The 23853-nt window shown below is 33.1% G+C and overlaps 1 protein-coding gene across 1 annotated transcript; it reads left to right on the top strand.

Annotated features, from left to right (window-relative positions):
• Positions 1-14787: 14787 nt before the first annotated feature.
• LOC124845564 (ABC transporter B family member 2-like) lies at positions 14788-22369 on the top strand. The gene is made up of 12 exons (XM_088100352.1): positions 14788-15573; positions 15770-15824; positions 15935-16110; positions 17220-17420; positions 17746-18005; positions 18448-18988; positions 19105-19484; positions 19650-20068; positions 20431-20672; positions 20755-21002; positions 21105-21517; positions 21637-22369. The coding sequence occupies exons 1-12, from the start codon at positions 15322-15324 to the stop codon at positions 22185-22187; spliced, it is 3738 nt and encodes a 1245-aa protein (XP_087956478.1). The 5' UTR covers positions 14788-15321; the 3' UTR covers positions 22188-22369.
• The last annotated feature ends 1484 nt before the right edge of the window (positions 22370-23853 follow it).

The raw sequence follows: 23853 nt of genomic DNA on the forward strand, positions 1-23853 counted from the left end.
ACCCTTTAACCTTTTCTCTGTCATCACTATTGTAGTTCCAATTGAAAAAATCAGAAACACTTGCCGTTAAACAATTTGCCTTTGTAAAGAGTTGAGTCATTGACATATTCGCCTTCAGGCAAAGGTTCATTCAAGATCTCTTCAATTTCAATATCTTCACTAATTAACCTCTCTAATTTCATCATCTGCATATGTTGAATCATCATCTCTAAAAAAAGCCCTCCAGGCCAATTACCAATTCCTTCGGATCTTATTATGCTTGTGAAAATTAGATAAAATTATATACGACAAAAATTATAAAATGAAAACTCATTATAAAATCATTTTTTGTAAGAAATTGTTTAACTGAGTGTTTCTGATTTTTTTCCAGGCCCATTACCAATTCCTTTCATGTCATTATGCTTGTGAAAATTAGATAAAATTAGATAAGACAAAAATTATAAAATGAAAACTCATTATAAAATCATTTTTTGTAAGAAATTGTTTAACAGCGAGTATTTTTAATTTTTTCCAGGTCAATTACCAATTCTTTTATGCTTGTGAAAATTGGATAAAATTAGATAAGACAAAAATTATAAAATGAAAACTCATTATAAAATCATTTTTTGTAAGATTGTTTAACGACAAGTGTTTCTGATTTTTTCAATTGGGGCTACAGTGATGACAGAGAAAAGGTTGGAGTGAGAGAGATGAAAGAGAAAGGTGAGTAAGGGTTTGGGGTTTCTTTTTTTCATTTTAGTTTTGAGAATGAAAATTATTAAATACCCTTAACTTTAAAACTTAGAATCCATGATATATAGGGATATTTTTATCTACTAAAACCTAGTACACATTGATAAAATGTATCAACTGAAAAACAGGCGTACGTACGTTAACAAACCCATATATATATATATATATATATATATATATATATATATATATATATATATATATATATATATATATATATATATATATATATATATATATATATATATATATATATATATATATATATATATATATATATATATATATATATATATCAGATGCAAAAAATATAAGATAAAATTTTTATAATTAAATTGTTAAACTTTATCTCTGTCATATTTAAATTTTAGATAACACATAACTTTACATCTGTTAACTTCATAGACATAATTTAGGTCTATTCATCCTTATATTGAATGAAATTTTGAATAAAAGTTTATGCACATTATTCTCTTTTGGACTTAAAAGATGGAACCTAAACATGTGATCTGACCTACTTAACATAAATTAATTCTGATAAAGTCTACTCAAGTAGTTGGCTTGTATCTATAAGTAGGTTTTGACGGCTGAACAGTAAAGTACAGGACAAATACTAAATACTATCAAAGGTACCAGAGTTAATACTTATGTATACATGCATAATACACATATACATGCATAATACACATATACATACATAATATATATATATATATATATATAATATGAGCTATAGCTATGGCAAGAGTAATAATCTTTTGGCCTAAAATATGGTGACTTCATCAGGTGAAAAGTGATTTGAAGTTACACCATAGTCACATAAATCATCTTCATCTTCATCTTCACCACATGATTGAGAGAGGACCATGCAAATAAATGACGGTGATACCAAAGCAAAACGTTGCACATTCTCTGAAAGAAAGTTGCACATGGCTATTAATGTTGATTAGCAATATGTTTCACTGTTGAAATTTCTTCTTATCTGGTTTTGAGAGAAAAAAAAAGTTATGGCTTTGTTTTGCCAGAATGTTCTAAAACTTTGAAATATCTAGTGAAAGATGACAACAAAATTATTAGTTAAGCAAACATAACAAAGTACAAGAAGTGATAAAATATCGCCATCAGTGTATTGTAATATCATTATTATTTCCATTGTTATAGAAATATATTGACATCTGCATTGAAGAGTATATCTGTCAATGAATTGGCTCCTGTCAGTGAATTGGCTCCAGACATATTTTAAGAATATCATTATTTCTAATTAAAATCAAGATGATAGTTAAAATTGTACGGGTTAGTAAAATCATAAATACTAATATCATAAGACAAATTTAATTGAGTAATGTTGCCCAGATAATATACAAACAATAAATTTTTAATTTTATTAAATTTAAATTACGTTCAAGTTTTATTTGAGTTAAATACATTCATTTAAGAATGTAAATAAATTGTATAATAAAAAAATAATTTATCGATTTTACGATTTTGTTTAATGATCTTACTAATTTTACTATATTACAATTATATTTGAAATCTAAATTACAAAATAAAATTATAAAATCTTACCATCTTATAATTTGAATTTCAATATTAGCTACAATGTTTACAATTGATTGAAATATTAAATTTGAGAAAGACTTGAGAGATTAAGAGAAGAAACCTGTATGACAACAATATATTAATTTTTTATATATGTTGTTTTTATATAATGCATATCTATATATATATATATATATATATATATATATATATATATATATATATATATATATATATATATATATATATATATGAACAAGTAGAGAAGTTATTTATGTGACTTTGTAAAAAAAAATATACCCAATTTGTTTTAGCAAAAAGGAATATATATACATAAGATAATTAAATTGTTTGAACTCGTATACAGAGGTTATTATTTTTTGAAGAGGCTATTATACTTTTAGAAATGAAGAATTATTTTATTTTATAATTTTTAAATAAGAAAAATATATTTCTTTATTTTTATACATATTTTAAAAAAACTATTATATAAATTCTTTAAACATTTTTTTTATTATAACTTGTTTGATACTTTTAAAAGAATACTAATAAAATATTTTATGGTTGCAAAAAACTTAATAAATTTATAAATGAAATATATAACGATATCATAAACAAGTTTCCTACTTTCCACATCCCCTTGCAAATGAAAGAAAAGAGGAAAATCAAAGCAAAATATTAAATTCATTCTAACTATATTTAGGAATGGATTTGTCAAGTACAAAATGTACATTGTCATAGTAAACCACACTTAGTTTTTAGAAGTGAATAATATTGTTAAATTAATTTATACAATCAAGAAAAATAGATTAATAAATTTAAAAGTGTAAATTTTCAAATATATTAGTCTAAAATTTAAATTAAAATGAAAATTAGTGATAATATTAATGCATGTTCAGAAACTAAAATATAGTATGTGGTTCTAAAAGTTTAGATGAAAAATTTAAAAATTTCAACAGTTTATTTAAAAGTTTTACAATTTCGAGATGTAATAATTACCTAGTTATAAGGAGACAAACCAAAATACTAACATTCTCTGGATTTATGGAGTGGTTACAAACAACCAACCGGATATTCAGGTAATCTGTTTATATCTTATTATGTTTATATTTTATTGGGCTTATATCAGCTCAGGATCCATGAGGTAAATTATAAATACAAAGCCAGGGCCAAAAGCCAGGTACGTTCCACTTACTCTACATGACTCTCAAATACTCAATAGTGATAATCATTCACTAAATATTCAACCAAGAGCCGAGGCTCTTCAAATTACACGCCTAACTTGGGCGTCGGAGTACCTTTTGCAGGTACATCCCCTCGTCAAGAAGGAGACCGATCGGTTTGCGCCAACACCGATCGGCCAACAGGAGGAGTTTGGAAACGAGCGAGCGGCCCAGACGCGTCAGCAGGTTAGTCTCTCGGTCCCCAAAAGTATCCACCGAAACATTTTGGCGCCCACCGTGGGGCCGAGCGGCAAACCCAACGGCGACCACGAGGAGCATGGAGGAACAACAAAGCTGAACGGTAAAGCCCGTTCCCTATGAAGCACTCTAGGTGAATCATCATCTCTACGTGAGACGTCATCCACAAGATAAGTATTTTTTGAAATATGAATATTTCATAAAATATCTAATTGATAATAGATATTATAACAACTATTTTTATGTTAAATATATAGTATAATCCATAATATATTATATGATATATAATATAGTACATAACTATAAATATAGTTATCTAATTATTATAACCGAAACATTTTCTGGCATGATTCAAATAGTCAAATAAATTATTGTGTTAGAGATAACTATCAACAACAATATTATAAAATCTCAAAACGGTTTTGATACCTTGTTTATTATCTATGTTATTTATTCGGTGCAATTCATAATATCTGGTAACCGAATCATTTATTATACGGTTATATACCATAATATATATCATCATGAGGATTTCAGCAATGAACATCTTGAACAAATATATATCGAAATCCACGCCATCAACTATGCAAGTGCAGACTAAGATCTAGTCATAAACGAACTTCATGCTTAAAGTATCATGGAATTCAATTAACGAAGGGGAAGTCTCCTATTGCAAGCACTGATTGCCAATTTTGTCAGCAAAGTTCATAATTAACGATCAAGTCCAAGACCGAGCGGTAAATCCCTCTCGGGAGAGAGGTAAAGCCCTCTCAAAGACGAACGGTAAAGCTCGTCCACTAGGAAGCACTCCTAGCTCAAAGCAGAGGTAAAACCCTCTCAAAGACGAACGGTAAATCTCGTTCACTAGGAAACAATCCTAGCTCAAAACAGAGGTAAAACCCTCTCAAAGCCGAACGGTAAAGCCCGTTCCCTAGGAAGCACTCCTAGGTCGAAGACCGAGCGGTAAATCCCCCTCGGGAGAGAGGTAAAGCCCTCTCAAAGACGAACGGTAAATCCCGTTCACTAGGAAACAATCCTAGCTCAAAACAGAGGTAAAACCCTCTCAAAGCCGAACGGTAAAGCCCGTTCCCTGGGAAGCACTCCTAGGTCGAAGACCGAGCGGTAAATCCCTCTCGGTTCATGTTGAAGGACGAGCGGTAAATCCCGCTCGGTTAATGTCAAAGGCCGAGAGGTAAATCCCTCTCGGTTCATGTTGAAGGACGAGCGGTAAATCCCGCTCAGTTAATGTCGAAGGTCGAGAGGTAAAATCCTCTCGATTAAGGTTGAAGACCGAGAGGTAAATTCCTCTCGGTTCCTGTTGAAGGACGAGCGGTAAATCCCGCTCGGTTAATGTCGAAGGTCGAGAGGTAAAATCCTCTCGATTAAGGTTGAAGACCGAGAGGTAAATTCCTCTCGGTTCCTGTTGAAGGACGAGCGGTAAATCCCGCTCGGTTAATGTCAAAGATCGAGAGGTAAAGCGCTCTCGGTTAATGTAGAAGACCGAGCGGTAAATTCCTCTCGGTTCCTGTTGAAGGACGAGCGGTAAATCCCTCTCCGTTACTGTTGAAGGTCGAGCGGTAAAACGCTTTCAGTTCCGCCAACGCAGCCTCCCTCAAACTCATCAGTCCTATAGTTAACCACGGCTAAAACCAACCGCTTAACTCGGACTTGGGGGGCATAATGTATAGTATAAAATATTAACCGAGTGGTTACAAACAACCAACCGGATATTCAGGTAATCTGTTTATATCTTATTATGTTTATATTTTATTGGGCTTATATCAGCTCAGGATCCATGAGGTAAATTATAAATACAAAGCCAGGGCCAAAAGCCAGGTACGTTCCACTTACTCTACATGACTCTCAAATACTCAATAGTGATAATCATTCACTAAATATTCAACCAAGAGCCGAGGCTCTTCAAATTACACGCCTAACTTGGGCGTCGGAGTACCTTTTGCAGGTACATCCCCTCGTCAAGAAGGAGACCGATCGGTTTGCGCCAACACCGATCGGCCAACAGGAGGAGTTTGGAAACGAGCGAGCGGCCCAGACGCGTCAGCAGGTTAGTCTCTCGGTCCCCAAAAGTATCCACCGAAACAGTTGGTATCCATGGAAAGAAAATAAATGTAAATTTCCTGAGAGTATAGTATTATAAATATTTTTAATAATTTCATGCAATGTTTATAAAGTACAAGATAACCCACGTATGAAGCAACTTGTTACTATGCTACCATGGTTCAATCTTTAAAGTAAAAAAGAACAAGAGAACTGTGAAGGTTGATGAAAATCAGAATAAAAAATTATTGTTTACTTATCATAAATTTTGTCGAAAACCAATTTGTAACATCTACCAAATTTCTTCACGGATATTTATATTAATGATTTTTTCTTTTAAATTTTCCCGACCACTTATATAATATAAAGATTTTTTTAGAATAAAAAGTTTAAATCCACTGTTAATTCCTGTAATTTAATTCTTATATAAATTTAAATCATGTAAAAATTTTCATAATTAAGATACTTTAATGTAATATTATATATATGATTTAATTGTTAATGTAACATTCCAATTTAGTAATAGGCTTAAATGCTTAGTTCGTCCTCATGTTAAGGTGAATTTCTGTTTAGTATCCGGTTTTAAAAATGAAGACTTTGAGTCCCTATGTTATGAAAAGTGTATGAATAAGGTCTTGTCCGTTAAGTTGACAGCAACGGCGTTAAGTCCATGTTGATGTGGTCGTACCTTTTCTCTTCTCTTCTGTTGTCCAGCTTTTTCTCTCTCTTGTTCAGCTTTTTCTTTGATGATTTGTTGAACTTGTTCTTTCTTTGTGGACCTTATTCATATATTTTTCATAACATAGGGACCCAATGTCTTCATTTTTAAAACTGGATACTAAACAGAAATTCACCTCTTAACATGGGGACGAAGTAAACATTTAACTTAGTAATATAAAACCACTAAAATAAGAGCTACAAAGATGATGATTTATCAAAAAACTTGAGATTTCTTAGAGAAGAAATATCTACATTTGAAGAATTACAGAAGCTATCTATAGCTTCTCCCTCACTTCCACGCTGAAACAACTAGAGAAATGCTCTTCCTAAACTCACACTCATTAAGGTGATCATCGCAAAAGAAAACATACACAAAAAGTAAGGGTAAACTAGATTACAACAATTAATGATATATTAACATAAGTTAACATTCACATAGAACAACAAACCAAACAAACACTTTATGCATGACAACCCTTTGACTTGACCATCCCGATTAGTATGAATATCAAGCTATGATAGTTCGTGCACTTATTGTGGCGAAACAACTAACCTACCCCAAGCTACCACACAAGGTTAGTCCGTTATCACTCGCCTTAGGCTAAGGTAAAGTCCCTAGACCAGGACCTCATGTTATTCTCATGACATGCATCACCCTTCTACTTGAGAATGAGTGACCATTAGAATGTCAGGATGAACTCCAAGACTAAGCTTCCCATATTCAACTTACAATACTTGAAACCACCACTAAGAAGTTCCTCCTTGGAACTCTCTTCCATACCTTTGAAACCATTAAGATCACTTCACATTCATATAGGACACCAATACATGAGACTACCGATCATACATTAAAGAAATAGAAACACCCATACAAGTCATTAAAAATCACACAATAACACAATTTCTTCATGGCATCTTGGTACTCACATTTCAGTAAGGAAAACAACTTTAAAACCCTCACCAATAGCTCTGGAAGGGTCCAAAACCCCCCAAAGAAACCTAAAGAACGTAAAAAATTGATAACTGGAACCCCAAATTTGAAATCTCGAAAACTAAAAAAAACCAAAATCTGCTGAGTTGCGCCCAACGTCGCAAAAAGGGGCGATCTGGCGCCAAAGGGCGCTCAGGAGGCGGCCAAGTGAATTCTTCTCACAAAAATGACGCCCAAAGGCCCCTTGGAGGGCGCCCAACGCTGCACCAGCTTCTAAAATTCACCTATTTTGATTTTGGTGACCCTCTATACAAGTTTAAATTATTCCTAAACACTCGTAGGCGCTGAGAAACATCTAAAATAATACCTCTAACTTGAATTGACCACTCAAAACCCAAAATGACCTATGAAAATCCAAATTCACTCCTATAAGCTACCCAAACTCAAATCTACTACTTTGAACACCTATTTTCTACAACTAATACCTGGAACAAATTCTAATGTACTTAATAACCTAGCCTAAACCATCAAATTCAACACAGACTCACTCCTTTAGAAATTCACCACTCAAAACCCCTTTAATTGTACTTAAAATCATGCAACACAACCTCACTAACTCTCTAATGCATTATACACCAAATTTTACTAGATTAACCACTCTCACAAGTCCTGATAGACTTTAAAACAGTTTGTAAATCATCACCTATAGCCCAAAACTTTTAATTTAGAATCTCACTTGTAAATCCTCAATTTAGACCAAAAACACCCAATAACTCACCCTAAGATGACACCAACTGTTACATACCAGATTTTTATAATTTCAATGCTTAAGCAAGTCATAATACAACTAATACTAGACCCCCAATGCCCCAAACTAGTTTACAACCCTTACCTCACAATTGCATTACTCAAAACCTCACTTTTACACTAAAAACACTACAAAACTCACCGAAGAACCACCATTTTTTTCCTAATAGATTTTAATCAAATAACACATTTAACAAGACTTAAATTATCTCATGACAACACCTAGACAATTACTTTCTTACCTCAACCTCTCTTTCTCAAACTCACTCATCCAAATCCCCTCATTTTAGACTTAAAACTCAAGATTTTTACCAATCCTCACTCCAACCACTTGAATCTAGTTTTAAACCATCATACCACTTCATCATACACAATTATAACATAAAAAACAATACAATTACACATTGTCAAACATTCAAACATGTCATATAATACTTTATCGTCATCCATACACCAAACATATTAATGCAAACATACAATTTCACTTAATTCATGTTGTCATACACAGAAAAGTTAACTTTTAAAAACATAAACAAAATTTTAAGCATAGGTCTAGGTTCCCTTACCTCACAATAAACTGTCCGACTCAAAAAACGTTCGGTCGATTTCTTGAAATGCAAGGAATCTCTAGACGAACCTGCAAAACATCAAATTGGAAACTGACAGAGTCTTTAGAATTCTAGATGAACCAAGAATGACTAGGAGAAGCATGATCACAGATGCAACAGTACAAGATTCTTCTAAAAACAAATTAGGAACGGGAGAGGAAAAAAAGTCGAAACGTACTTGCTCTATTGCAGAAACTGATCAGATAGAAATATAGACTTCGTCGCCGTGGTCGATTAGACACCTCCTGATTCTCCAATAGATGACTGAGAAGTTACAACTCCTAAAGAGAAAGTAGAAAACTCTAGAAAAATGATTTCTAGAGAGATGATATGTTTTAAAATAATGAAACTCGTTTATAACAAAACTATTTATAAATAAATCATTTAATATTAAAATAATCGAATCTTATTATTTTTAAACTACCACAACTTCTAAAATATCATTGGCTAGAGTTTTACCGTTAAAACATATTACTAAGTTTTCGTTAGTTTTCGTTATGAGTAAATTTCATTATTAAATATTGTTATAAACTTTGCTTAAATTCGAAATGAAACGAAAGAAGTTTTGTTTATATGTAAAAAAAATTGAAATAAAGAAGTTTAAATTTACTGTTAATTCCTGTAATCTAATTCTTATATATATTTAAATCATGCAAATTTTTCATAATTAAGATATTTTAATGTGGTATTATAGATATAATCTAATTGTGAAAACATATTAATGAGTTTTCGTTATGAGTAAATTTTATCATTAATATTGTCCTAAACTTTGAAATTAAAGGAAAGAAGTTTTGTTTATATATATATATATATATATATATATATATATATATATATATATATATATATATATATATATATATATATATATATATATATATATATATATATATATATAAACTATTTACTTTTAAAATAAGTAAACAACACAAATTTTTTTATTAAAAAATAACTTAAAAAAAATAAAGACAAATGATCCAATATCTTATGCAACAAAGTAACAAAAAACTATTATAAAAACATCAGCTTTTGTCTGTTAAAAGTAGTTGAAAATTGAATAATGTATCCACAATTAATTCAAAATACTTAAACTTTAAAAAAGTTAGAGAAACAAAACTGTAAATATTTTCTTATAAACATTAAATATGCATATTTTCAAAACATTAGGAGATGGATTTTTCTCAAAGGAATGCAAACTTTTGTATCGGAATTAATTATGAAATGCATCAGATGTATACGAAAGAAAACATACATAATCACGATGACGAAACGAAGGAAGATGTTTAAGTTACTAATGGAAAGGAATTAAATAGTTAGTTAAGCAGTGAATTAATGAGGTAAATATAGTGGATAATTAATAATGGAAGAGTTAGTAGTATATAGAAAGCGTGACAGGTATGTCCCAATCAGTTTCCATAACTGCATTAATTAGCATCAATTTTTCGGTTGGGTCTTTGTTATTAAAGCTTCTCAACCACTATTGCAACCCAACTTCAATCCCTCAACTATTTATGTATATTCATTACTTCTGCAATTATCATCACTTTTTGTTCGTTCTTCAATATCATCAACATATACCCTTCATGCAATCAGTTTCCACTCTCCAATATCATCACCAATATTCTTCTTTCTAACGTGTCATGTCCATCTTTCAATTAAATTCCATTTTCACCATTTAAGCCCCACAAATTGTACCACTATCACACCTTACAGCAAATCATATTTCTTCATAACTTTCTCAAACTCTATATTACTTGATATTTTCGTTGTTGATAGTACTTAGTGGTGCCCCATTTGTATGTGTCACAATTAATTTTATAGGTTGTACGTGACGCATGCGTTTTTAACTCTCTTTTCTTCTTACCCCATTGGAGGAGAAGGTGTCATTGTTACAAAGATAGGATGAGAGATTGTTCACTTTGCTTAATTTATTTATTGCTTGATCTTAAAAAATATAAAAAAAAAAATATTTTATGTGAACCAGAAAGAAAGACAGTGGTGTCACAAGTACTAGATGGAGTGGTGGAAAAGAGGAGCAAAGTAAACCAATTATTAATGCATTAAAAAATATAGGTAAACGGTTGGGTGGAGGCAATTAAAGTTGCTTTTAGACTATCGAAAGTCTGGGAACCAAATGGTGTGAAAATTTCCTCTTCGGAATGGCTAATGAAACAACGAATTATAAAATGGGTTTTTGAGGATGTTGATTATGGTAGTCAAATGGTGAAGAAGAAAATAAGTTGTTGGTATGGGGCAGCGTATGTGAAAGTACATGTAAAAGATGTTATGAACATCCAAATATTCGGTGACTTTACACTTTTATGGTATGGCGTGACAGTTTCTGCTGTATGCCTCTAACATGTTTCGATAAAATAAATCTGGCACTTTTGTTTCTCTGTCTACGTGTCGCGTCTTCTCTAAATATCTGAGGCCTTTTTTAATTCAATATATATTAGTTTGAATTAGACTTGGGATTAATTAAGCAAAGTTCTTCTTAAAATGACGATTTCCAAAAAAAAAAAAAGTGTTTATGTCGTTTAATTACGTAAAGAGAATTTGATTCCCTCCGCCAAACGAGGAATTCTTGTGCGTAAGGAAATGATTTCCGTTTTAGGGTAGACTTGAGTGATAGATTAAAGCTTCTTAAACAAAGTGTGGATTAACTAACTAAACACTTCACAGTTAAACAGTGTTATATAAATATCTTAGATATTTTATTTATTACATAAAAATATCTTAGATATTTTAAACAATTAAGTAACTAATCACATTTTTAGGTAAGGTTGTTATTTTTTTTTGCTTATAAATACAGTAACAGGACAAAGGTCCGGGACGTTCTCTCTATGCTCTAGAGACCCTAAATAATATTTCAGAGCAGTACCTCCCCCTCCTTTAACGAGTATGAACAACAACAATTGGAGAAGAACAAACATTCAGGAGCAACAAAAACACACGGAACAACATTTACACTGAAACAAACAGATTTCTAATAATTATGAAAATGTTGTGCCTTATTCAAATATGACACCATTTCTAATATTTATATATTTTAGTTCAACTCGTTAACAATTTCGTTAAAATATATTTTAATCCTTATGACCTTCATATAAATATATTATAAATTTAAATCAATCTTATAAAATTAATATCTATAATAAAGATTATACCTATATATATATATATATTTCCTCTTATCTCTAATTAAAAATATTTTTTAAGAATAAAATTACAGCAATGTCAGTTAATGTTTATGCATATTACACATATAATCTTTTTTTCCCTTTTTTCTTACTTTGAGTGTTTTGAATTGAATCCAAAGTTCTATTAGAGAAATTTGAAGGGACTTTGATTTGATTGGATAGGAAAAAAGTGCATTAGCTAGTGATTCCATCAGAAAAATGTTAATTATCAACATGTTTTTCAAAATTCAATAATAAAAGGGAAAAAGGAAATATTTATTTTTGGTTAGTATTTGTTCGAGATATAGTATACCTTTCAAATCCCTCTCCTCGGCCACCAAACCACATGGACATGATGGTTTACATATGATACGTGAACGTAATAAATCAGGGATGCGCAAGATTTAGTTTTTCAAACCACATTCTTCTTATGATTAACATCAACTTATACTAATAAATTGTGTGTTATCATTATTAGTCATAATAACAACATCTCAAAAACATAAAAAAAAACACTAAATTTATGATAAAATTACACAGTACACATAACACGTATTCATTATAAAAAAAACTAAAGAAAAATATAGATAAATAATAATAAATTTATAATTTCATTCACAAAAATCATTTTATATTTTAAATTTCATATTCTAGAAAAAAAATTATCATTAATTAATTCTCTTACATTAAAAAACATTAAAATTTATTAACTTTTTTAAAAGTATTTATTTTGAAGGATTTAAAATTAACAATTTTTGACCTATTCCTACTAAATTTTCTTCTTACTTAAAATGGTTTATTAAAACTTTTCAGTCATGAAACACATTTAGTTTATTTAAAAGTTAATTTCTTAATAATCATAATACTAATATCATTTTTATTTAGTTTTATTATAGTAACTTGTGCGTATTGTTATTATTATTATTTAAATTTTTATGAATTAATTTGTTGAGTCTATCAAAGAGGAAATTTATTGAAAAGACACAAACATCAATAATGAGATATGAGACTAACTATATAAGGAATTGATACTACTCTCTACCCAAAACTTGAAGACAATGAGTTAATAAGTCTTTTATCTTTATATGTTTTACTTTCTTATTTATTTTCTTATTTATATGAAACGTGGGACTTAGACTCACACTTAGATTTCAAACACATTTTTCATATTATAAACTTAGGATCAAGTACATGCTTATACTAAATAATATGTAATAGATATTTGGCTTAATACCTCTTTTGGTCCCTCGAAAGGGAGGAAATGTTCAAGTGCGTCCTACGTTTTTTAAAAAGTTAAATGTGATCCCAACTTGTGAAAAAAGTGTGCAATTAAATCTTTTTTGGTCATGGCGTTAATTTTTTAACGGTCGAGCTGACAACGTGAACTGAACTGTGCAACGTGTCAGATAATGTGGCAGTGGTTAAAAAATCTAAGGGGTTAGGGTTTCGGTTCCTAACACTTGGTCTCTGAGGTGAGGGAAGTGTTTGGGACGAGATAGGAATGACTTCTTCCCAGGGGTGTTCTTTTAATTTTGAAGACCCTTTGAAAATGGTGGCAGCAAAGTAAGCATGGCTAAGCCATTCCTCCTCCGATTTGGGAACTAACCAAAAAGATCAATTTCTAGGGTTCTTGGTTTCGTCAAATCAAAGATATTTTCTCTATGCAGCAATGGATAGCAGTAACTCGGAACAGGCCGTGCTTGATGCCAAACTCTATAGAAACATCAATTCTCTCATCGTCGCACATCTTCAGGACAACAATCTCACCTATGCAAGCCCAATCTTCCTTCAAACATAACCTAACATGTTGAATGAATGCATTTATTTATCTCAGAAACCAATTTTCTTTTCTATTTATAAAGCAAATAAAATGTTTACTAATTTTTCTTCAGGCTGCAAGTGTTGGTGCTTTAGTAACGTTAACCACTGTCACGTTATTTGTAATAATCAAATTTTTACTCTCAGACAGCCACGTATTCACTTTAAACAGACACATTGCATAGTTCACTACGTTGTCACTTGAACCGTTAAAAAATTAACGCCGTGACAAAAAATGATTTAATTACACACTTTTTTCATAAGTTGAAACTACATTCAACTTTTTAAAAAACGTAGGACGCACTTGAATATGTTTCCCCTTTCGATGGACAAAAAAGTATCAAGCCTAGATATTTTATCTTTTATAATCACGTTTTATGTTTATTGATGTTTTAGTTGAACTAAATAAATTGTCTTTATAATTTTATAAAGACAATATTACTTTGTTTTATAACGTGGAGATATAATAAGATATATTGTTTCTGGATGGATGTATATCAGGAATAATTACATTCGGTATTTGACCTTACATTTAGGTATTTGACCTTGTCAACTCTTTTGGTGTACCTCGATGCAGTGTCATGAGTTGAGTTAATATATTACGTACACGTAGATGGGACCTCAACAAAAGTAAAATAATAATAATAATACTTATTTGATCTCACATCTTTAAATATTTTGAATCTTTTTATTTTTTCAGAAATGTTGAAGTAATTATATCCTTATTTGCATGAACCACCACCGTTGGTGCATCTGATGTTTTTATATGCTAGAAATTACGAATATTCAAGACCCAGATTTTGAATGGTTCCCTCTTCCTTTTCATTACAGTTTATGGTAAGTCTCAGTCACGGACTCATCCAAACCCATTTGAACTTATCTGGAGCCTACACACACACACACATATATATATATATATATATATATATAGCAAACTTCAACAACTACTCTCAATGTAATTTAATGCAGACAGAGAGCAAGAAAGAGAGTGCAGTTGCATACTGCAAAGTCACACACAGCTCATCATCACTATATGAACCACTCACGCAATGACCAAAGAAAGAGCTCAATAACTGTAACAACACAATCAAGCACTGAAGATTGAATAAACATTCATATTATATTATTATATTATAATTATGTTAAGGTTACTGTTATTACTAGCTTAATAAGTCGAATCTGAACCTTGCATGGTATCAAATCTTCGGTGATAATAAATATTCCATCTTCTTTTCTACATTGTATATTATGACACATCCACCACCACCTCCTACCCCATTCCTAATCTCTCCACGTTAGCTACTTTCTTCAATACAGCAGCACAACCAAAATCACTACGTGCCCACCTCCTCTTTTCCATTCCCATCTTCACTTTCTGCCTTTTTGCAAACGTACATTGCAGTTTGCAGTTGCAGGGCACCTTCTTGTGTTAGCTACTACTAGTTTTTTCTTACTTTTCAGAAAAAAAGGATTGTTCTTCTTTTTTTCTCTCTTTTTTTCTGGCCAGAATGTCAGACCGGGGTACCTTCTCCGGTGACTCGGCCGTGGATGCTAAGAGCAAAAAGGAACATAAAGTTTCTCTGCTGAAACTCTTCTCTTTTGCTGACTTCTATGACTGTGTCTTAATGGCCTTTGGATCTGTTGGGGCATGTATACATGGTGCTTCTGTTCCCGTTTTCTTTATCTTCTTTGGCAAGTTGATCAATGTCATAGGCTTGGCCTATCTTTTCCCCAAGGAAGCCTCTCACAGAGTTGCCAAGGTTTGTAGCAACAACTAACAACCTTTTCTCCTGTCCTCTTCCATATTAACCTTCCAAGGTAGTAACTGTTTGGCTGGAAAAAAAACAACACTTTCTGTCAATTGAAGGCTAATTTGGACTTAACTATTGCATTCAAGAAATGTAACTATCTTACTAGCTGCATGTTTTAATGTGATACTTGTTTTCGATTTTGCAGTACTCTATGGATTTTGTGTATCTAAGTGTAGCAATATTGTTTTCATCTTGGATAGGTATGAAAATAGCCAAGTCAAAAATCATGTGTTATCTCAGTTGATTTAATTTTATCAAATCTTAGTAACTAAAGAATATAATCAATATTGATGTTGGATTGATCATATAGAGGTCGCTTGTTGGATGCATACTGGGGAACGTCAAGCTGCAAAGATGAGAATGGCTTATTTGAAGTCAATGTTGAATCAAGATATAAGTCTATTTGACACCGAGGCATCAACAGGAGAGGTTATTTCTGCCATCACCAGTGACATTATCATCGTTCAAGATGCACTATCCGAGAAGGTATGCATTTTAACCCATATTTCTTACTGCTTCCATGCATTTCTGAATGTTTTTCCTATCCTCATTACATATAAACTAAGAAGTTGTACAAAAACTTATTCCCATGTCAATTTCAATTTTAATCTCATTCAGTTTTTTTGTTTTTTTCTGGCTTCTTCAATCCATCTGGTGAAATTGTTTTCATTAATCATTATTAATTGCCGCTTCAACTTTGTTCGGACAATTTTTAGTTTATGGAGCCTTCCCCTATTCTTCTCTTCCCCAAACCAGTAAGAGACATAATTTTTTTTAAGAAGATTTTTCTTCATGTAATTTAAATAACAGGTAAGACTACAATTAATTGTTATTAAGAAAGTTTCCCTTGAATATAGATTTGAAAATAGAAATATTTTGAAAAAGAACATTGAATACACCTATTAAGATATAATAAATGCTCTTATTTGGGTAACAGCGCGGTGGGTTGGGGAATTTCACTTGAAGCGGTAAAATAATAACTTCACCATTTGGCGTTTCTTATGGTTATGTTCTTCCCTTCTTCCGCGCCTGTGTTTTGTCTCTGACACCATTGATATACGAAAATCGAACAGTGTGGATTTAATGCATCCGATAGCATTTATGCGACCGGTCGATATGGTTACGTTGTTTTTAAGGTTTTGAGTTTTTAACCTGAGCTGCATGTGCCTCCAATAAAATGCACACTTACTTTAGGATGCATGCAATTATGATTCGGCATCTACCAACAGTATCCCTGTGACCATTCACCAGACACGTAGCCACAACCATATGCCACACTAAACCATTTCTATGGTTTTAATCCATTTGAATTAATGGAACAATTTTTGTGGTCATTTACGTTTTAACATTCGAAGAGTTCAACGTTAATTGTTTATCAGAAGACCATTAAACTTTGTCAACTTAATCTATTGTGGCATTATATGATGTAATAATAAAAGCTGTTGCACATTCTAAATTAATTAGCTTTTTTCATGGGTTTTCTCCTGTGTATTTCGTTACATGGATAGAATTACTTCTAAATAAGTATTTTAAAACTTAACGAATGCATGTTTTTGGTAAAAAGATTGATAATAGTTGAAGATTGGAATTTACAGGTGGGGAACTTCATGCACTACATAAGCCGATTTTTAGCAGGGTTTATTATTGGGTTTGTTAGAGTGTGGCAGATAAGTCTTGTGACTCTTTCAATTGTACCTTTGATTGCCCTTGCTGGAGGTCTTTATGCATACGTCACAATTGGTCTTATTGCAAAAGTTCGAAAAGCCTATGTGCGAGCTGGGGAAATCGCTGAAGAGGTAATTAATTAACTCAATTTTCATAAAAATATTCAACTGTTTTCTACTTTCTTGTGTACGATCAAAGAAAATCTTGCTACCTATGTGGTTTGGATTATTTAGGGTTTTACCAATGTTCATTAAAGAATGCTAGATACCATGTGAAATTCGTGCTATTTACAATGTTTTTTAACTACTAAGTGGAAATTCATGCAGAACATTAGATTGGCAGGAATTAGGTCACTATATTAAGAGTGAAAGCTGTCGTATTTGCATGAATTTCAATCATAGCGTGTGGCTAGTTCTTTAAGACATGGCTCAATGTTGTACTCTTTGTGAGTTTCAGGTGATAGGTAATGTTAGAACGGTTCAAGCATTTGCTGGAGAAGAAAGAGCAGTAAAGTCGTATAAAGCTGCTCTCATGAAAACTTATGTAAACGGTAGAAAAGCAGGTTTGGCAAAGGGCCTGGGCCTGGGCTCAATGCATTGTGTCCTTTTTCTATCGTGGGCTTTGCTTGTTTGGTTTACTAGTATTGTTGTTCACAAGAATATTGCAAATGGAGGCGAATCTTTCACTACCATGCTCAATGTTGTGATCTCTGGCCTGTAAGCCCTTTCTATCTTCTACATGACATCCTAGAACAGTTCATAATAATTGTGTATCGTGGAATAAGTTGCATCTTATTTTTGGTTTCAATTTTCATGCAGAAATTTGCACATACACACACATGTAGTGAAGTACATTTTTCTGATAAGGCTGATAATGATAGTAAATTTTGCTGTTATTCACTAGAGTGAATTACATATAGTTGAATAATAGTATTAATTAAAAACATGTTACAGTGGGCTTACATATTTATTCTAATCTTAATCATATTTTCTTCCTTCTACAATATATTTATTAATGTCATTTCCTTGCCAATTATTAATACAACCAGACTATAGTTGACATTGCATTATGGATTGTATCTAGTTTAAGGTTGTATTTCTTGTGTTAAATTTTTTTTCTTCATTAAGGTAAGTGTGAAGGTCGTGTTTTGTTTCTCAGATCACTTGGGCAGGCAGCACCAGATATCACTGCATTCATTCGAGCAAAGGCAGCAGCTTATCCAATCTTTGAGATGATAGAGAGGGACACAGTGACCAAAAGTAGCTCAAAAACTGGTCGCAAGTTGGGCAAATTGGAGGGTGACATCCAGTTTGAGAATGTCTGTTTCAGTTACCCATCTCGTCCAGATGTAGTAATATTCAACAACCTTTGTCTTGACATTCCTTCAGGGAAAATTGTAGCCCTTGTGGGAGGAAGTGGTTCGGGAAAGAGCACTGTCATATCATTGATCGAACGCTTTTACGAACCACTTTCTGGACAGATACTGTTAGACAGAAATGATATCAGGGAACTTGATCTCAAATGGCTTAGGCAGCAAATTGGGCTGGTAAATCAAGAACCTGCCCTTTTTGCTACAAGCATCAAGGAGAATATACTTTATGGAAAAGATGATGCCACTCTCGAAGAACTAAAGCGTGCTGTGAAGCTTTCAGATGCTCAGTCTTTCATTAGCAATCTTCCTGATAGACTAGAAACTCAGGTAAGATATTGATGTGTATTTCAAGAGGTTTTCCATAACAAAGTAAATATGGTGAACTTTTTCTTTTCCTTGAGAGGTGATAGTGGTCACACTAAATCAGTTTTTTATCTTTTCAGGTTGGTGAGAGAGGGATACAACTGTCAGGAGGGCAAAAACAAAGGATTGCAATATCTCGTGCAATCGTGAAAAATCCATCAATTCTTTTGTTGGATGAAGCAACGAGTGCTCTGGATGCTGAGTCTGAGAAGAGTGTGCAGGAGGCTCTTGATCGTGTGATGGTTGGGAGAACAACTGTTGTAGTGGCACACAGACTTTCAACCATCAGGAATGCAGATTTGATTGCTGTTGTACAGGGAGGGAAGATTGTGGAAACCGGTAACCATGAAGAGCTCATGTCTAACCCAAGTAGTGTATATGCATCTCTTGTTCAACTCCAAGAGGCAACTTCTCTGCAACGCCTCCCTTCGGTTGGTCCTAGCATGGGACGCCAACCAAGGTACTTTATTCTCATTTTCATCGGGACACTTAAATGTAAAGCTTTGATAAAAGTTTTAAAAATACACAAGTTAATTGAATGCTTCTGTATGTCTTTTACGTTTGCCTCTTGGATAACAATTCCATTAACGTGCTGTTTATGATTATATATTTCTTTTGGTTGCAGCATAACCTACTCGAGAGAGTTATCCCGTACAACCACCAGCCTTGGTGGTAGTTTTCGATCAGATAAAGAATCTATTGGCCGGGTTTGTGCTGAAGAAACAGAAAATTCAGGCAAGAAAAAGCACGTTTCAGCAGCAAGACTGTATTCTATGGTCGGTCCTGACTGGTTTTATGGGGTTTTTGGGACCTTATGCGCATTTATTGCTGGAGCACAGATGCCACTTTTTGCACTCGGAATTTCTCATGCACTTGTATCATACTATATGGACTGGGACACAACATGTCGCGAAGTTAAAAAAATAGCTTTTCTCTTCTGTGGAGCAGCAGTTATAACAATCACTGTCCATGCCATTGAACATCTGTCTTTTGGAATCATGGGAGAGCGACTTACCCTTCGTGTGAGGGAAATGATGTTTTCAGGTAATATTTATCAATTGATTATTACTTGCTCCCATCACTTGTGCACTTTTCTTGCCATGATTTGTTTCCTTTCAAGCTTCTTACTTCAATCAATTCACACTGAATGTGAATGTATCAGCAAAAATCCATTATTTTGTAGTTTGTGTTACACATTTTGAGGATTCGGTATGTTCATGAATCATGATCAGTAATACAATTAATCAATTCATTTTCTGATGAATTATATTTTAAAGGTGCATTTGAGTTTTCAGTATTCAATATATTATTGCCTTTTTTACTTTTGATGTATATAAAAAATCTGAAAACTAAATACATAGCTATCGGAGCTTCTCAATTAACTTCCCTTGCTCATCTGGGTGCAGCTATCTTGAAGAACGAAATTGGATGGTTTGATGATACAAACAACACAAGTTCTATGCTTTCATCGCAGTTAGAGACTGATGCTACATTGTTAAGAACTATAGTCGTTGATCGTTCAACAATTCTGTTACAGAACATTGGTTTGGTTGTTGCTTCATTTATTATTGCCTTCATCTTGAACTGGAGAATAACACTTATTGTCGTAGCTACATATCCTTTTGTCATTAGTGGTCATATCAGTGAGGTGATTTTCCTTATTTAACATTTCAACATCATAGAACTAGCATATCTTTCTGCGTTTTAATATTTCCCCGGGATCATTTCAGAAACTTTTTATGAAAGGATATGGTGGCAACTTGAGCAAAGCATACCTAAAAGCCAACATGCTTGCTGGGGAGGCTGTGAGCAATATACGTACTGTGGCTGCATTTTGTTCTGAAGAAAAGGTCCTTGACCTTTATGCTAATGAGCTTCTTGATCCCTCTAAACGCTCATTTAAACGAGGCCAAATTGCTGGCATATTCTATGGCGTTTCCCAGTTCTTTATTTTCTCATCTTATGGTCTTGCCCTGTGGTAGATGTTTTAACTTTATTCTGTCTTAAGTAGGCTACTTGTAGGATTAATGTCTTACCAAATGCTGGTTACATTTGTGCTTAGAGTGTAAACCTTTTGCAGGTATGGATCTACATTGATGGAAAAGGAGCTTGCAAGCTTTAAATCAATTATGAAGTCATTTATGGTTTTGATAGTAACAGCTCTGGCTATGGGGGAGACTTTGGCCCTTGCCCCAGACCTTTTGAAAGGGAACCAAATGGTTGCATCAGTTTTCGAAGTGATGGATAGAAAGTCAGGAATAACAGGAGATGTTGGAGAAGAATTGAAAACAGTTGAGGGAACAATTGAGCTCAAAAGAATCAATTTCAGCTACCCTTCAAGGCCAGATGTGATTATTTTCAAGGATTTCAACCTAAGAGTTCCCGCAGGCAAGAGTGTTGCTCTAGTGGGGCAAAGTGGTTCTGGTAAAAGCTCTGTGATTTCCCTTATCCTCAGATTTTATGATCCAGTATCCGGAAGGGTGTTAGTTGATGGTAAGTTTTTCGTAGAACTTTATCCAATTAAATGCAAAGGATTTGTCATTGACCCATTTGCATGCATAAGCTATTTGCCTGTAACATTCTTTTAACAAGAATAAATGAAACTCTTACAGGCAAAGACATCACAAAACTTAATCTGAAATCTCTAAGGAGACACATTGGTCTTGTGCAACAAGAGCCAGCTCTTTTTGCCACATCAATTTATGAAAACATACTCTATGGAAAAGAAGGTGCCTCTGATTCAGAAGTGATTGAAGCAGCTAAGCTTGCCAATGCTCATAACTTCATCAGTGGTCTTCCTGAGGGCTACTCCACCAAAGTAGGAGAACGAGGAGTGCAACTATCTGGTGGGCAAAGACAAAGGGTAGCCATTGCAAGAGCAGTTCTAAAGAACCCTGAAATCTTGCTTCTTGATGAAGCCACTAGTGCACTTGATGTGGAGTCAGAGCGTGTGGTGCAGCAAGCATTGGACAGATTAATGCAGAACAGAACAACAGTTATGGTGGCACATAGGCTATCCACCATAAGAAATGCAGACCAAATCTCAGTTTTACAGGATGGAAAGATAATTGAGCAAGGGACTCATTCAAGTCTCATAGAAAATAAAAATGGAGCATACTTTAAACTAGTCAACCTTCAACAACAACAGCATCATCAATTATAGCATAATGGAAGAAGAACATAAAAAAAAACATGGATTTTTTATACTGTAATTTTGTATTTTTTTTTTAGTTTTTCCCCCACATTTATAGAGAATGATGTGGATTGGGAAGCTGATGTCGGATCCAAATAATTTCATACAATATGTGTATGTAAGTGCCATAAAATGTAAAATGGCTTCATGTATTTAGTTCTTCATTCTGATTTATTATCACCTCTGGTGATAGCATGCTTATAACATAAAACAAAGAAAAGATTGCACATTGCTTATAGCATGCTTATCACCTAACAAAAAAACAGTGTTAACATTGCTTATTCACTTTCACTGTTCAAAACATTATCAAAATAATAAATATAAATATCATAAATGAAACAGTTAGTGAAACTACATGATTTGTGCTGTAGAACTGCTGTTACTGGATTTTCACGCGAACTATGTAATATATTGTGTCAGGATGTCAGAAATATCAATTCAAGGATCGATAAATTCTCTAGTCTGTTGAGTTGACATTTTTCTGTAAATTTTCTTGTAATCTACGTGTTTCAATAAATAATAGATATACTTAATGAATATATTCTTTTTTAGTTCCTAAATTAAAAAAAAGGCATATTGCCATGACAAAAGTATCTGCAAATCAGTTTTTCTATTGTTTATCAAAGTATGACAATATCGTAATTCTTTTCATATATAGGAAAAGCCAAATGTCAGGTTTTTGCACGAGAATGGGCAAATTTGCCTACTATATTACCAAAATAGGCAAAGTCAAACAAATTTACGTAAATGGGGAAGTCGTGGGGGGCCCAAACGACTTCAAATGAAGAAGTCGTGCCCCCCTGCACGACTTCACACTGTAGATTACTACAGTGCTGAAGTCGTGCACCCCAAAAACGACTTCAGAGGACTGTAATCGATTACAATGTGCTGGTAATCGATTACAACGTGTTGAAATCGTGGTCACCTAGCACGACTTCAACTTGAATGGGAAAAATTCACTGGTAATCGATTACGGCAGGTGTGTAATTAATTACCAGGTTGTTTTTTGTGGAAGATTGACACTGGTAAGCGATTACAGGGTCGTGGTAATCGATTACCAGTGTGTTTTTGGTTGATTTATGAAATTTTGTATTGTAATTGTGGTGGATATTTTGAAGTTTATTAAGTGTGTTGATATGAAGTTGTGTAAGCACGCATCGTTGTTAATTACATTGTGATGTATTGTTTTGTATAGGAAGAGTATATCATTTGATTTAATAAAAATAAGAGAATATCATAATATGAAAAGACAAAGTATTTTATTGAATGAAAAGTGCATTACATAAAGAAGAACAACCTAAAATGTAAAGAAAATGACAGTAGAAATTGAAAGACATCTAGGAAGATGATCCACCGTGTGGACCAAAATGACGACGCAGATACTGGATGTCGTGCTCCACATTTTCAACTCTAGCATCAATAGTATCGAACCGGTCACCCATATTCAGCTCCAATTGTTCAAATCTTGCATTCATCGTTTCATTAAGTGTATTGAAGCTGTCGCCAACAAATGTTCGGAGATCGTTTATCCCCGTCATGACTTCATCAAATCGACTACGGGGAGGTGGTGGTGGTATGTATAGTTCAGGAGGTGGGTCACGCTGACGTTGAGGTGGAGGAGGAGAATTTCTGTGCA

This window comes from Vigna umbellata, chromosome 10 (assembly GCF_029865625.1).
Source record: "Vigna umbellata cultivar VRB3 chromosome 10, Vumbellata_1.0, whole genome shotgun sequence".
NCBI lineage: Eukaryota > Viridiplantae > Streptophyta > Magnoliopsida > Fabales > Fabaceae > Vigna > Vigna umbellata.

What these genes read in the sequence shown, in the direction of transcription:
- LOC124845564 (XM_088100352.1), top strand. Translation starts at nt 15,322, where the DNA reads ATGTCAGACCGGGGTACCTTCTCCGGTGACTCGGCCGTGGATGCTAAG. An exon ending in AGCATGGGACGCCAACCAAG is followed by an intron (nt 19,485 to 19,649) that starts GTACTTTATTCT and finishes TTTTGGTTGCAG; the next exon opens with CATAACCTACTCGAGAGAGT. An exon ending in TCTTATGGTCTTGCCCTGTG is followed by an intron (nt 21,003 to 21,104) that starts GTAGATGTTTTA and finishes AACCTTTTGCAG; the next exon opens with GTATGGATCTACATTGATGG.